Below are 17,172 nucleotides of genomic sequence, written 5' to 3' on the forward strand. Positions count from 1 at the left end.
AACCACCGGGCCCCAGCCAAAGGGCCTGTCAAACGTGAGTTGTCTGACTGACTGACCCATTCCTTCCACTGACCACATGTCCATTGTCCCACAGGTCCAGCAACCGCCTGCCCATCCTGGGCGGCCACCTCTCCAGCCTCCCAGGAGACCACCTCAGAGGAGAGCTCCAAGATGTCACTGTTACAGTCGCGGCACAACTGTCATCCCCACTCTCCACCAGCACAGATACCACACCTCAGTGGGAAATGTTAGTAGACAGTTTTGGGGGCACAATCTGGTGAGCACCACACTGCTGCAGATGCACATCAGGTGGAGGCAGGAGCCCCAGTGGAGACAGCAGTCGGAAGGCTGCTGGATCATAGGACCTAGCCAGGTCCCAACCAGATGCTGATCCTATGGAAGAGAGTTACCCGAAGCTGATGGAGACCATAGGGAGGAGCCAAGACATTCAAAGGGAGATGTCAGCATCACTCCATCAGATCCATAGCTGCTTGGAGGAGTCCCAGAGGCGACGGGCGCAGTGGAAAGCCTGGTGCACAACGTCAGCACCATTAGTGAAGGTGTCCAAGGTGTTGCACAGTTGGTGACGGCCATGGCTGAGGGTCTTGGCAGAATGTCTGACTCACTGGGGGATGTCACCCAGTACAAGGCTGACCTTGATGAGGTACTGCAGGATATGTCCTGCTCACAGATGGCAATGGCCGATGAGCTGCGGAGCTTGTCCCAGTCACAGGTGGGCATGGCCCAGCCACTGAGGAGCATCGGCGAGGGTGTCGACACAATGATGCGGACCATGGGGAACCGTCAGGGCTGGTTGAACCAGATGGTGCAGTGGCAGCCGGGATTCAAACCAGCTGCTCTTCTGTCTCAAGGTGAACCCCAGAGCCTAATGGGCACTAAATGGTATGAGGGGGCACTGCGTGTCAACCCAGACCCGTTCCATGGAATGGCAATACCAGCTCCCACGAGTTCTATCCCTCTGATGAGGCCGCATCTCAGAGCCAGCACACGGGACAGGGCAGCACGGCTGTGCATGTGATGCTGACAGGTGAGCTGGTGTCCTCCGGGCTCAGAGACCCCAGAGGGTGCCTGTCAGGGGCACCGTAGGCCACTAGAAGTGGTAAGCAGTTGGCTGCCTCCATCTCAAATGTGTCTCCTGGGGAGACACCTAGACGTAGTGGTCAAGCTTGGAGGGCCAAGCAGATTGAAGATCAGTGAGGGCACCGGGAGAGGGGGGTATGGGATTGGGGGGTGGAGGGGGGTGCCATCAGGAGAGTGGGGAATTGTATGACACATTAAACACTCTTGTGCACAACCATTCGGCCATGGATGTATCCCCAGAGCTGTGTCCCATCCTTGGGTGTTTGGATGTTGGCTGCTGTATATGTGGTGTTGCCCCCCGCAATATTCAGGCAGAGTGTCCAGGTGTGATTGGGATGCTAAGCAATCGCTCCCACATGCTACATGGCTCACCTTCGCACGGGAATCCAATTGTGATGTGTGAAGTGCTCGCTTAACTGTGAATGCCAATTCCCTACGAGGAATACCAGACAGAGGCCTCGGCAGTTAGCTTGGGTTATGGATGGTCATTGGGGCAGATGGGCAGGGACAAGGGTTGCCCCCGGAACGGATACACAAATGATCCAGGGGTTGGCATAGTGTTGCCCTGAGCAGTTGCCCCGCCCCAAAGCTTTCCCCCACACTCCTATGGCGGTCCACCCACACCGAGGATCCCCCACCCCCAACAAAGTGACCCTCACCAAGCACTGGGCTGGCAAGCCCACCACCCCCAGCTCTTTGCCTATGAGGAAAGAGACTACTCACCTCCTCTGCTCCCCACAGAAGCCCTTCCGCCAGTTTCATGTTTTTCAAAAGGCGTACTGATCCGCGCCATCGTGAATACTTGCTAGGGTGGCCGTTGAATGACGATAGGCTGTTGGATATGGGGTGGCTCCTGTTAATTTACAGCGCCAGGGTCCCAGGTTCACTTTCCGGCTTGCTGAGTACTATCTGTGCGGAGTCTGCACATTCTCCCTGTGTCTTTGTGGGTTTCCTCTTGGTGCTCCGCTTTCCTCCCACAAGTCCCAAAAGATGAGCTGTTAAGTAATTTGGATATTCTGAATTCTCCTTTAGTGTACCCGAACAGGCACTGGAACGTGGCCACTCAGGGCTTTTCACAGTAACTTCATTGCAGTGTTAATGTAAGCCTATTTGTGACAATAATAAAGATTATTATTATTAATTGTATGGAAATGGGGCGTAAATGGTGATAATTGGTATCTCGCCATGCTCCGACGAGATCTCAATTTCGCCAACAGGAGTGGACCGGTTGCATTGCAAACTTTTCGGCACCTGGCGTAGTTCTCGATTTTGGCCTCTCCTGCTATTCACTGGCCTCGTTTGGCTTGAGCAAGAGCGTAACCAGGCCAGGTAATTGCGCCCACAGTCTGAACTGTTACTTCAAGTCAGCTGTTACTCCCATATGCTGTTTTTATTGGCTGTCAGACTGGACAACGGGAAAGGACTTCAGAGTTCAATTTTGGAAGCATAGTAACAGAGGTCAGTAACAGTAAACATCTTAACAACTATCAACACCAATCATCCCCACAAATTCAATATTCTATAAGTAACCCTTAATCTTTCCTTGAAACATCCATAAGATAAAAGACCCTTTTTAAACACAGAGATCAGGTTTAAATTCCCCACTGAGAGCAGTTATCACTTTGAAATCACCCAAATGATCTGGAGGCAGTCTTTAGATGGCAGAGAGATCCTTATACAGCTGCTTGCTTTTCCTGCAGCTATGCAGCTCTCAAAAACAAAACTAAAAAAACACCTGTAGCTGCCTGCTCAAAAACGAAAGTGAAAGACAGATAGCCCAACTCCACCCACACTCTGACATCATTGCAGCTATTCGATAAACACCCATTTCTTAAAGGTTCTCTCACATGACACCCTCTACAATAGCTTCTGCTATACCCAGGTAGATGAGGACAGCCTATAAGCCTGCCTGGACTACTGGCCAGCCCAATCTGGTACCGGTTTCAGGCAGCTAAAGGGTCCCTGTCTGCAGGAACCAGTTAGCCTTAAGTGGTTGTTTGTTATTTTAATTGACTACCCATCAGGTGCAGGTGGGTTATCCTGCCTCCTCCCCAGACACTCCCATCCTGCCTCTGGGAAAACCAATAGTGGGATGGAGTAGGGGAACCAACATATTAACCAGTGGCATAATATTTAGCACCCGTCTACCTCTGATCTCAGATCAGCGAGAGCTGAAAGTTCAGCCTAAGGCTTCAATACATTGAAAGCTGAATTTTTGGTGGCCATAAATTTATTCAACAGCCCAGATGAAGGAAGAATATTGGTAATTTGGAGGTATTTTAACAGAGAGAAAAGATAAATGGTCTGGATAATCTTTGACTGTCTGGTTTCAGGAATGGAGGAGGACGCAGCGGAACACTCTGTGTCTGTATCACCATCCAGGAGATGATCAAATACCAAAAGATGGTGGATATTTTCCATGCAGTGCAGATGTTCCGCAACAAGCAGCCAAATATGGTTGAATCCCTGGTGAGCAGATCAAAACAGAAATGCTCTGTTGAATGCGTAGACCAATTTTTACAGAAATATGTCTAGATTTACAGGATTACAAATTGAAAATAATTGGACTGCAGTCTGTTAGTACAAAGCACTATGAGTTGGTTTTTAGCCATATGAGAAACTGCTATGGTAAGTGAAAAGACTTGTGGATATGCATGTCTATATTTACCTTATATTTAGGGATGCAAAGTGTAGGAGAGCAACTACATGAAACTATCTCAATCTAAAACACTGCTGAAGTTAGGTGAATTTCAACTTTCAAAACTGGGACCACTAGGATACTTAGGCAGCAGAATTCTCCATCGGCAGGATTTTCTGCTCGCTGGCAGTGCACCCACGCCCACAGGTTTTCCGACGGTATAGGATGGCCAATGTGGGAAATCCCATTGTCCGGCTGTCAGAATGGAGGATCCCGCTGCTAGCAAGGGCGCGCTATGCAGGAATCCACGGCTGGCGGATCAGAGTCCCGCCAGGTTATCCTTCACAGAGGATACTGAGGAAAGAAAGTGGAAAATAAGGCAATGACATAATTTTTGCACATGTTCTTAGACTTGGGGTGGTGCTACAAGATTGGAGATTTGCAAACATTTGACATTTGTTCAAAAAAAAGATGAGCTCAGCAAATCCAGCCCAGTGACTTGAACCTCAGTAGGAGGAAAGCTTCTCAAAATAATCATTGGGGAACTTTCTGAAGGAAAGGCTGAAGGACTTGAGGCTGTTTTCGTTAGAGAGAAGAAGGTTAAGAGGTGACTTAATTGAGGCATACAAGATGATCAGAGGATTAGATAGGGTGGACAGTGAGAGCCTTTTTCCTCGGATGGTGATGTCCAGCACGAGGGGACATAGCTTTAAATTGAGGGGAGATAGATATAGGACAGATGTCAGAGGTAGGTTCTTTACTCAGAGTAGTAAGGGCGTGGAATGCCCTGCCTGCAACAGTAGCGGACTCGCCAACACTAAAAGCATTCAAATGGTCATTGGATAGGCATATGGACGATAAGGGAATAGTGTAGAGGGACTTTAGAAGGGTTTCACAGGACGACGCAACATCGAGGGCCGAAGGGCCTGTACTGCGCTGTAATGTTCTATGTTCTATGTTCCGGTGATGCACGAAAAGTGGCTCCCGGCAGGATTTATTATTGATCCATTGATGCTGTTTTTCGGGAGGTTTTGGTATCCAAGCTAGGACCATTGAGTGGGTGGACTCTTTCCCGATAGTGATAAGTTGAAATCGTCGACTAAAAAGCCCAAAACTAAGAAGGCTCAGGAGGGTAGCCCATCGAACGAGAGTGGAGGAGGAAACATGGCCACCGCGCCTATTACACTAGACACAGCCATGGTAATGGCACAGGAGCTGGAGATATTCAGTAAAAGATAGACAGGCAGTTCGAGCAGCAGAATCTGGAGATTAAGAAATCCTTTAAAGCCATTGTCGAGGAGGCTTTGGGTCTGATGCATGAACAGCTGGTGAGAATCTTGAATGTGGTGCGAGCACAATGTGAGACGTTGAAGGGGTTGCAGGAGGCCTTGTCACAGCGCAAGGACCCGCATGCCTCGATAGAAGCAAGTTGCTGTTGGTGGTGGATAGCAATAAAAGCCTGAGGTCCAAGGTGGAGGACTTGGAGAACAAATCATGCAGCTAAACCTTAGGTTGGTGGGGATGCCGGAGGGAGTACAGGGAGCGAAGCCGACCTGGTATTTTCCCGAAATGTTTCTCGTTTGGTGGGAGGGAATGAAGTGTTCACCCCTCCAGAGCTGGATAGAGCACATTGGGAACTCAGGCAAAAGCCAACCAAATGATCCACCGGGAGCTGTCATATTCCGCTTCCACAGTTATCATAGGAAGGAGACGTACTAAGAGGGGAAATCATTGCCTACAAAGCACAAAGAGATAGGGAGGAAAGGGTGGCTAGGCAGAAGCTGGTCGACTCCATACTGGAGGTAGACCGTAAATACTCCGAGGCCCCGACCGTAGAGCTCCTGGCGGAGAGAAAAGAATTACAAAGGAACTTTGACCTGCTCTCCACCAGGAAAGCAGTACACCAACTCCGCCAGGCACACGGGGCCCTGTACGAACACGGAGACAAAGCCAGCCGCCTGTTGGCACACCAGCTGAGAAAGCAGGCAGCCAGCAGGGAAATTGTGCAAATCAGAGGTACCAGAGGCACGTGGGAAACAGAACCAGAGAGGATTAACGAAACCTTCAAGGCCTTCTACCAAGAGCTATACACCTCGGAGCCCCCAACGGGGAAGGCTGGGATGAACCGGTTTCTTGATGGACTGGACATACCAGTCGTGGGAGAGGGCAGAAAACGGGATCTGGAAGCACCACTAGCACTGGGAGAGATCATGGAGAGCATTAGCTCCATGCAGACGGGGAAGGCGCCGGGATCGGACGGATTCCCGGCGGACTTCTACAAAAAATTTGCGACAGCGCTGGCCCCGCACCTGCGGGAGATGTTCACAGACTCGCTAGCTAGGGGCACACTGCCACCCACGTTAGCACAGGCCTTAATCTCGCTGATACCTAAGAAAGACAAAGACCCAACGGAATGTGGGTCATACAGACCCATATCCCTGCTGAACTCAGACGCCAAAATGCTGGCCAAAATCCTAGCCAAAAGGCTAGAAGACTGTGTACCTGAGGTGGTCACAGAGGACCAGACGGGCTTCGTCAAAGGTAGACAGCTTACCGCGAACATCAGGCGCCTGCTGAACGTGATAATGACCCCCTCCGGGGAGAGAACACAAGAGGTGATCGTCTCCCTGGACGCAGAAAAGGCCTTCGACAGAGTCGAATGGAAATACCTCATAGAGGTACTGGAGCGGTTCGGGCTTGGAACAGGGTTCACCGCTTGGGTAAAGCTCCTATACAACGCTCCCATGGCGAGTGTACGGACCAACAATACCAACTCCCAATACTTCCAGCTGCACAGGGGCACCAGACAAGGATGCCCACTGTCCCCGCTGCTGTTCGCACTAGCAATCGAACCGCTAGCAATCGCGCTCAGGGCAGCAAAAAATTGGAGGGGGATCCGAAGGGGAGGTAGAGAGCACAGAGTCTCACTCTATGTGGATGATCTGCTCCTCTATATCTCGGACCCACAAAGCAGCATGGACGGAATCATAGCGCTCCTGAAAGAGTTTGGAGCCTTCTCGGGCTACAAACTCAACATGAGCAAAAGTGAGATCTTCCCAGTACACCCGCAAGGGGGGGGGGGGGGGGGGGCAGCGCTAAAGGGCCTGCCGTTCAAACAAGCCCGAAATAAATTCCGCTACCTGGGGATCCAAATAGCCCATGACTGGAAAGGGGTCCACAAATGGAACCTCACCAGCCTGACGGAGGAAGTTAAAAAGGACCTGCAAAGATGGAACACACTCCCGCTCTCCCTCGCGGGGAGAGTCCAGACGATCAAAATGAACGTACTGCCCAGGTTCCTTTTCCTGTTTAGATCCATTCCGATCTACATCCCCAAGGCCTTTTTCAAAGCGCTGGACAAACATATCATGGCGTTCGTATGGGGGGGTAAAAATGCTAGGATCCCAAAGAAGGTCATACAAAAAACAAAATCCAGGGGGGGGCTAGCCCTCCCGAATCTACAATTCTACCACTGGGCGGCAACAGCCGAGCGAGTAAGGGGATGGATCCAGGAGCCAGAAGCCGAGTGGGTGCGTGCGGAGGAGGCCTCCTGCATGGGAACCTCCCTCCGGGCCCTCGCCACGGCAGCACTCCCATCCCCACCCAAAAAACACTCCACCAGCCCAGTGGTGACAGCCACCCTCCAATCCTGGAACCAACTGCGGCAGCAATTTGGCCTGTACAAAATGTCGGACAAGGCTCCCATCTGCAACAACCATAGGTTCAAACCAGCACTGACCGACGCCACCTTCAAAAGGTGGAGGCAGGACGGGGGTCACTGACAGTCAGGGACCTATACACGGACGACAGGATCGCAACACTGGACGAACTGACAGAGAAATTTCAGCTAGCTGGGGGGAACGAGCTACGGTACCTGCAGCTCAAAAACTTCCTACGAAAGGAGACAAGGACGTACCCACAACCGCCACGACAGACACTATTGGAAGACCTACTGGACGCAAGTATCCTACAGAAAGGGAACTGTAGTGACATGTATGACCGACTGGTAGATAGGGACGACACCGTACTGGACGCAACAAGAAGGAAATGGGAGGACGACCTGGGGATGGAGATAGGGTGGGGACTCTGGAGCGAAGCACTGCATAGGGTCAACTCCACCTCCACGTGCGCAAGGCTCAGCCTGACGCAACTAAAAGTGGTACATAGAGCCCACTTAACGAGAAACCGTATGAGTAGGTTCTTCCCGGAGGTGGAGGACAAATGTGAGCGGTGCCAGAGAGGCCCGGCCAACCACGCCCACATGTTCTGGTCTTGCCCCAGACTTGTGGAGTACTGGACAGCCTTCTTCGAGGCTATGTCCAAAGTGGTGGGGGTGAGGGTGGAGCCATGCCCGATAGTGGCGGTCTTCGGGGTTTCAGACCAGCCAGATCTATTCCTGGGGAGGAGGGCGGACGCCCTTGCCTTTGCCTCCCTGATTACCCGCCGTAGAATCCTGTTTGGCTGGCGGTCAGCAGCACCACCCAGAGCTGCAGACTGGCTGTCCGACCTCTCGGAATCTCTCCAAATGGAGAAAATCAAATTCGCCATCCGAGGGTCGGACGACGGCTTCCACAGAACGTGGGAGCCATTCATGCAACTGTTCCGGGACCTGTTTGTGGCCAACGTACATGAGGAAGAATAGTCGGGTGGCCAAGAACCAGGGGAAAATGGGCGGGAATCGGGGGAAGGTAGCCGGGGGGAGGGGGGAGGGGGGGGGGGGGGGCTACGGGCTCGGTATGGGGGTTTGATGGCAAGCCAAGGCCCAAAACCAAACTATAAATAAATGCCTATAAACATGTGCCTCGGCCATATTGGGGAATGTAAAATATGTATGCTGGCTAAAGGGGGCGGCCACAATTATTGTTATGAAGATGCTTACCTGTAAATATTCATGTAAAAAAATTTTGTGTTTTCCTTTTTTTTTCTCTCTCTCTAATAACTTGTAATTTGTCATATATAAAATATGAAAACTCAATAAAAAAACATTTATAAAAAAAAAATCATAGGAAGGAGAGGGTTTTCGAATGGGCAAAGAAGATTTGGAATATCGACTTGGGCAGGTACACGGTGCGGATATACCAAGACATTGTGACTGAGCTGGCAAAGAGGAGTACAGCCTTCAACAGGGTGAAGGCAGCATTTTATAATAAGGGCTTGCGATTTGGTGTGGTGTACACGCAGCAATCGTGAGTTACAAATGACTCAAATGACCACTTCTTTGACACATCGTAGCAGGCAGAAGCCTTCATCGGGGAGAATTTGGGACTGCCGTGAAGAGGACTATGGGATTCTTGTGTCTGAAGGAGGCGTGCTTGTAATTTGTACCAGTTTGGGAGACCAAGTCCCCACGCCGGAGTGAAAACTGGCACAAAACGCCACCAATTTGCCGTTTTGCTGGGGGCTAGCAGGGAGGCAGCGTAGAGCTTCCAGCTCTAGCTGCCGATAGGGCCATTAGCATTTCCGGGTCAGCGGCCGCACCGTGCTTCATGCCGGACCCGGCCCGCAGACCGGACCGCAAAAGTAGTGGCTTCCCTTGGGCTGCTCGCGCGCCCCGGTCCGCCTGCCCACAGTGCCCCCAGCCCCGAATGAAGCCCCCTGCCTGCGGATAGGGGCGCTCCCCCGACTGTGGTGGTGCCAGACTGAGTCCGCAGCCGCCACACTGAGTTCACGACGGGTGAGACCATGAGAGTCCCACGCCATCAGGAACTCAGCCGGTCGGGGACGGAGCATCGCGGGGCGGGCCTCAGGCAATGGCCTGAAGCCGTGGATACGTGGCGTGGCATACTCCGAGTGTATGCCGCTTTTCAGGGGTCGGAAATGTGAAAACCGGTGCCGCCCCCGATAATGTCGTCATACAGATTCTCCGCCCCACCGCCGAACACGGTTTCGGTGTTGGGGAGCGGAGAATCCAGCCCCAGGTCTTTCACTCTAAGTTTAACACCAGGGCATGAGGGTTGGCGATTGTGATTTGCAGGAGGGTTCATTTTCAGGGGGTGATAAAGGAGGCTGATCGGGGGAGGGGTTATGTGATTGTTACAGGTACGCTGGACAGGAGGGCCGTGGCAGGGCTGGATGGGAGGACGGGAGAGGCAGCACAGTTTTGTGAAGGGGACGTCGTGTCTCACTAACTTGATAGAGTTTTTCGAAGAGGTCACAAAGATGATTGATGCAGGTAGGGCAGTGGATGTTATTTATATGGACTTCAGTAAGGCCTTTAACAAGGTCCCTCATGGCAGACTGGTACAAAAGGTGAAATCACACTGGATCAGAGGTGAGCTGGCAAGATGGATACAGAACTGGCTAGGTCATAGAAGGCAGAGAGTAGCAATGGAAGGGTGCTTTTCTGATTGGAGGGCTGTGACTAGTGGTGTTCCACAGTGATCAGTGCTGGGACCTTTGCTATTCGTAGTATATATAAATGATTTGGAGGAAAATGTAACTGGTCTGATTAGTAAGTTTGCAGATGACACAAAGGTTAGTGGAATTGCGGCTAGCGATGAGGACTGTCAGAGAATACAGCAGGATTTAGTTTGTTTGGAGACTTGGGCAGAGAGATGGCAGATGGAGTTTAATCTGGACAAATGTGAGGTCATGCATTTTGGAAGGTGTAATGCAGGTAGGGAATATACAGTGAATAGTAGAACCGTCATGAGTATTGAAAGTCAGAGAGATCTAGGTGTACAGGTCCACAGGTCACTGAAAGGGGCAACACAGGTGGAGAAGGTAGTCAAGAAGGCATACGGCATGCTTGCCTTCATTGGCCGGGGCATTGAGTATAAGAATTGGCAAGTTATGTTGCAGCTGTAAAGAAACTTAGTTGAATTATGGTTGCCACACTACCAGAAGGATGTGGAGGCTTTAGAGAGGGTGCAGAAGAGATTTACTAGGATGTTGCCTGGTATGGAGGTTATTAGCTATGAGGAGAGGTTGAATAAACTCGGTTTGTTCTCACTGGAACGACGGAGGTTGAGGGGCAATCTGATAAGGTCTACAAAATGATGAAGGGCATAGACAGAGTGGATAGTCAGAGGCTTTTTCCCAGGGTAAAGGGGTCAATTACTAGGGGGCATAGGTTTAAGGTACGAGGGGCAAGGTTTAGAGGAAATGTACGAGGCATGTTTTTTTACACAAGAGGGTAGTGGGTGCCTGGAACTCGCTGCCGGAGGAGGTGGTGGAAGCAGGGACGATAGTGACATTTAAGGGGCATCTTGACAAATACACGAATACATGAATAGGATGGGAACAGAGGGAACCCGGGAAGTGTAGAAGATTTTAGTTTAGACGGGCAGCATTGTGGGCACAGGCTTGGAGGGCCGAAGGGCCTGTTCCTGTGCTGTCCTTTTCTTTGTTCTTCGTTCTTTGTTTCTTTGTTCAGTGCTTAGTCTGGTACGCCAAAGCAAGCGTCAATCACACTCAGCTAGAACGAGGAGGCCGGCCCCCGACAATGGGTCACCTACCGGAGTAAAACCGGCACCCGTAAGAGGACGGGAAGACTGCCAGATGTTTTCCCCCAACCAGGAGGAACTGGAATACGACCACTAGCCAGCAGGGACGGCAACAGGCTGCAGAAACCAGGGAAACAGCAGGTCACACGTGGATCTACCCACTGACCCACCAGGCACAACCGCAGGACCCGAAGACAGAAGAAAAGGAGTGGGAGGGGGCGATTAAAAACAACATTTAAATTATAAATCATAATTGTTTCATCCATTTCTTGTACAGTGTGAAAATGAAAACGGGGCAACAGGCAGCTTTCATCATGGTGAAACAACAACTCTCATCAAGATGTGGATATGCCGCCATTGGACTGTGGTGAGCACAGTAAGAAATCTTAAACGCCAGGTTAAAGTCCAACAGGTTTATTTGGAATTGCTAGCTTTCGGAGCACTGCTCCTTCATCACTCACCTGATGCCCTCCGGAAAGCTAATGATTCAAAACGAACCTGTTAGACTTTAATCTCGTGTTGTAAGATTTCTTATTGTGCCCACCCCAGTCCAATGCCGGCATCTCCAACTCATGGCCTCCATTTTATGGACTCATTACCGGGCACAGCGTCCTGCATCAGCGGGTGGACCCAAACTGTCCCTCAGCTATCCCGTGTCTGTCACATGGTGCAGTATGGGGTTCAGCACTGGGCTTTATCACAGGATCTGAAGGCCTACACCACAAGGCTGCAGGACGGAGTGCTCCTTTGTAGGACTTGCATGGTGGTCCCCGAAAGTGAACGTGACCCATTCCTAATAGACCACCACAATGGACACTCAGGCATGTCCGAAATAAAAATGTTAGCTCGAAGCTACATTTGGTGACCCGGCATTGATGCAGACATTAAGCGGGTGGCTCAGCCCTGCATCCAGTGTCAGGCACACCAGAGGTATCCTCCTGTAACCCCGCTCCATCCGTGGGAATGGCCAAGTCATCCCTGGCTTCACGTCCATATAGACTTTGCGATGCTCCTCGTCCTCGCCCACTCCAAGTGGATAGCCCAGACCTCCATAAAGAAGCTATGGTACAGTTTCAGCACGCACGGCATACCCAAGGTGCTGGTATCAGACAATGGTATAGCTATTGCGAGTGCGGAACTTCGGAACTTCATGACTGCCAATGGGATCTGTCACAAGAGGACCACCCAGATTCGAATGGGTTGGTTAAATGGGCAGTGCAAACTTTTTAAGTTCGGAATGAAAAAGAAACATCAGGATCCTGAGAAACACGCTTGGCAATGTTCTTATTCTGCTACCGGATTCCCATTTGTGGTGACAGGCATCGCACCAGCCAAGATGTTGGTGGTCACCACCTCCACACCCATTTGAATCTTGTCTTTCCATATTTTGGCGGGAAAATCCGCTACGCTCAGGTCTGAACTGAGGCGGACACAGGCTGCCACAGGCGACTGTGCAAGTTCACCCCAGGAGGCACGATACATGCCCGGATCTTCAGCAACAGGCTGGTTTGGTCCCGGGTGTCACGTTGATGGGTCCGGTTTCTTACCAACTACAGACACAGGGCCACGAGTCAAATCGCCTATTGTCTAGGATCCTGAGTCATTTCTGAGGGCACTGAGATGCCAGACAAAGAATCGCCTATCTCCGACTCGGAAACCAAAATGGACATTTTGCCACCACTGGAGGCACCCGTGCTGGCTCTTGTGACCACACCAGCAATGCCGCCGCCACCCAGACAATTGTCACGCAAACACCACTCCCGCTGATGAGGTCTGCGCCTGAACGGTCGAAAGGCCCAACGCAATTCCCCATGGATGGGGATGTTGCTCCGGACTTGGAGGTGTTATAACCTCAATGGAGGTCCCAGGACAGGACCATATATTTTCCCATGAGCTCCCTGGAATATAAACATCCCCTTCAAGGGGTGGGTAAGGAAACGGACATCCCCTTCAAGGGGACGGCGCATCCCCTTAACAAGGAGAGCCCCAGCTGCATAAAAACTCCGGCCTAGTTGTAGGTGAGAAAGGAGACCCTTGGGGGAGTGCAGGAGTATTGGAATTGTATTGAAATGAACCTTGTTTGTAAATTTCTACTATCGTCTGCGAGTTCTACTTATCGCAGATTCAACAATTTTCAAATGGTTGTTTTTAAGTCTTTGATAGGTTCAGTTACAACTCGTGCCCCTCTCAAATTGTTACTTCTACATTACTGCCAGAGTGACAATGGCTGATTTTGAGTAGTCATGGGGATTGGAAGGTTAGTGGTGTTGAGAATAGTTTGGGTGCACAGCAGGCGGAATGATCACAGCAGGGTTGGGGAGCATGATCGATCTTAGTGATTGAACCTGATTATAGTAAAATTAGAAACCTGCCATCCCTTAAATAAGAATCAATGGATAGTTTGCTGCTTAGGAGAGAAGAGGGTTGGGACTCAACAGCTTCTCTAGAGAACTGGACAGCGAAGTTGACAGTGACGTACTAAAGGTACTGCTGGATGGGAGGAGGGCTAATGAAAACGGTGGAGGGCATACTGTGAACAGAGTGGGTGGGCCAATTTTAGAGAGACCCAAAGGAACATTCAGAGAACCAAATAAATAAACTTGCATTTTTATAGTGCCTTTCGTGAGCCCAGGATACCCAAAAGCATTTTACAACTCTTGAAGTACCTTTACAGTGGCGTCACTGTTGTAATGTAGGACCAGCCAATTTGTGTGCCATAAGGTCCTATGCACAGCAATTTGATAAAGACTAGATAATCTGTTTTTGTGATTGTGGTTGAGGGACAAACATTAGCCAAGACATTAGGGAAAACCCTGGTCTTCTTTCTTGAATAATGCCCTGGAATTTGTTACATCCACTTGAGAAAGTAGACTACGACCTTGTTTCAATGTCTGATTGGAAAGAAAGAATCTCAAACCATGCTACATACCCTCAGTACCTCATTAGACTGACAGCCTTGGTTATTTGCCCATATCTATGAATTGATGGCTTGAAACGATAACCTTCTAATTCAGTCAAAAAAGCTACCTGTTATGTTCTGTGTTGTGGCCGTGGTAAAGATGCACACAGAACATCTAGTTCTTTGACTAGTAAGATAGTTTATTAACAAAATGAACACATTGAAAGATAACGAACTATGATACAAACATTAACAAATAAATTAATTAAGTGAATTCTCCTAGAGCTACTTCTAGTGCGACTATCCTCTAGTAAGACTTAACACCAACTGCCGACGTCTCGAGTCACATCGTGGATCTCTATTGCTAACTGCTGGTTTGAGGTCATATCGATAACTATATCATTAATAGATAACTATGTACATTACTGTGGACATGCATATCACCATATCCCCCTTCCTTTTGTAAGTGTTAACATTTACAAATGTAACTGTACTTTATTAAACATGATATGCATAATAATTTTAAATGTGTCCCTTGCACACAGTTTATTACATGTTCAAAACAACATTGTCTTCTTGGTCTCTTGAACCTTGATCTTGCTTCACCTTTCAAAAGACGGCTTTTCTGGCTGGTCTTTGAGTCACCAACTATTTCAGCTTTTTGAAGCATTGCTTCCTGCTCCATGTGTGTTCTTGTATATTGGGCTTATTGCCGATGCTGGTGTCTTCACTGTCGCGGCTGCTACCCGGTCAACCAACTGTGTCCTCGACTCTTCCCTTACCCTTCCTTCTCTTTTGAATAATCAGTTCTTTCCATCTCTATTTCTACTTGGCTTTAGTGGCATCATCTATGAAGTTGGTGCGGTTCACACTCATCTGCCTATGCGCATGGAGGCGTCAGGATTCCTGGAGCCCCGAAGCGATCCCGCCCCCCCAAGCCCCAACACACTATGGGTGTGTGTCCCCCCCCCCCATCTGCGCAGGGCACTCAGCCCAATTGGCACCACACAAATGCCGGCTTGCACCGCCAATCTGACACCCTGGCAGTGCCCAGCTAGCACCAGGCTTACAGCCAGGTGGCACTGTCTGTGTGCCCAGATGGCACCAGCAGTGCCAGGGTACAACCTAGCCCATAGGGCATGCACCTGGTGGCCTGCAATCACCTGGGAGACCCCTACAAGTGACGTTCCATTTGGTCATTTGTTGTGGGGAACAGTACTGAACAGTGCTCGTTTCAGATCTCCGAGGCAAAAGGGATAGATCCCAAAATCTCAGGTACCTCGGCGACTGCACATTAAAGTGCGACTAGCTGTCTCGTTCTCATGTGCAGATTTACATTGCAACATTTTACGATATTGCAATAGATCTTGCAAGGTGTTGAGAGCCGGATAGATCCCTGGAGCAGAGTCTCCGAGTTTCTGACAGCCACCGTGAGCTGCTTTTCAGGCGTAGCGCAGCCATTCGCACCCCAGATCGAGAAGCTTGTTAATTCTCTATCTTTGTTTTCTTTTATTTAGGAACAGTACCGCTTCTGCTATGATATAGCACGTGATTATTTGGAGATCCTGGAAAGTACAACATGGAACAGGCCAATTGAGCGTTGGACAGCTGCACAGCCCATTCTGTGCACTGAACTCTAAACTAGAGATTTACTAATATGATAGCTAATAGAAAATGGATAGATCCACTGAATAGCTTGTTTAACCCTTTGTGATCTGTCATGCCAAACTGCATAGACCACTAATCCTTGGCCAACATTTAAGATGGCTGCCATGTAGTAATGAATTTTGCAAGTGGTTGCAGATCAAGACTACTGGTGCCTTACCCACACTGGAAAAGGTCTTCACACACTTTCTTTGAGGGATGTCATTGAGAGCATGGCCACTGGAGTCTTGAACAGGTTGTTTACCTTAACCATTGAATTATTAATTCAACATATTACTTACATATACAATGAAGGCAGGAAATTAGAGATTTCTTTTCCTTTTCTTGAGATTTTACATCACAGGTGAATTCTACCAGTCTTTTCCACATTGAGGTAAAAATTGATCTCACTATCGCTTGGTTACCTGTTTTGTTCTATGTACAAATATTTACAACCAAATGTTTTGCTTAATTTTTTGTGCCTTTGCTTTACGTTCAGTGAAATTGAAAAAATTGTGCGGTCAATGAGACCCGTTGCTGAATTTGTACTGATGACATTGATATGAAGTCTATTATTTTTTCTTTTTGTTTTTATTCCCCTCATTTTCCACATATTCAGCATATACACAACAAAAAATAACAAAAAATAAGATAATATCAATCCCCCATCCAGCATCCCCTTCAACATACAAACCCAAACATCACACCCGACATTCCAAATACAACAAAACAAAAAAGACCAAAAGAGAATCAACGATCATCCCATGCACAGTAAACAATGTACTCAGCACCATCCACACCCCCCCCCCACACCCCCGCCCCCGCCCCCCCCCCCCCCCCCACCCCGCGCTATGTTCAATGGTATCAAATTCTTGAAAGTGGAAGATAAACAATGCCCATGCATTGTAGAACCCTTCCATCCTCCCCCTCAGTTCAAACATCACCTTCTCAAGCTTCAAAAATTCCCGCAGGTCCCCCCACCAAGCCAAGGCACAGGGCAGAGAAGCTGATCTCCACGGCAGCAGGACACGTCTCTGGGCAATCAGTGAGGAGAAGGCGAAAACATCTACCCCCGCACCCGCCTGCAGCCTGGGCTGGTCCGACACCCCATAAGACCATAAGACATAGGAGCAGAATTAGGCCACTCGGCCCATCAAGTCTGCTCCGCCATTCAATCATGGCTGATACTTTTCTCATCCCCATTCTCCTGCCTTCTCCCCATAACCCCTGATCCTCTTATTAATCAAGAACCTATCTAACTCTGTCTTAAAGACACTCAATGAATTGGCCTCCACAGCCTTCTGTGGCAAAGAGTTCCACAAACTCACCATCCTGTTGAAGAAAATGGCTTCTCGGGGCCCTGGTTCCAAACTCACATGTCGAACGACTGAGATGACCTCTTGAATACAGTCAAAGTTTTAGCATCAACTACTTCCTGTGGTAAT

At 49.5% G+C, this 17,172-nt stretch overlaps 1 protein-coding gene across 1 annotated transcript in view; it reads left to right on the forward strand.

The window, feature by feature from the left end:
* The window catches only part of LOC119975033 (receptor-type tyrosine-protein phosphatase U-like), a 1,028,343-nt gene extending 1,011,828 nt beyond the window's left edge, over positions 1-16,515 (forward strand). The window contains exons 33-34 of the mRNA XM_038814894.1: positions 3,435-3,570; positions 15,601-16,515. Coding sequence (XP_038670822.1) covers positions 3,435-3,570; positions 15,601-15,723 — 259 coding nt within the window. The 3' untranslated portion in view covers positions 15,724-16,515. The remainder of the gene's footprint in view (positions 1-3,434; positions 3,571-15,600) is intronic.
* The last annotated feature ends 657 nt before the right edge of the window (positions 16,516-17,172 follow it).

Source organism: Scyliorhinus canicula, chromosome 1 (assembly GCF_902713615.1).
Source record: "Scyliorhinus canicula chromosome 1, sScyCan1.1, whole genome shotgun sequence".
Taxonomy (NCBI): Eukaryota; Metazoa; Chordata; class Chondrichthyes; order Carcharhiniformes; family Scyliorhinidae; genus Scyliorhinus; species Scyliorhinus canicula.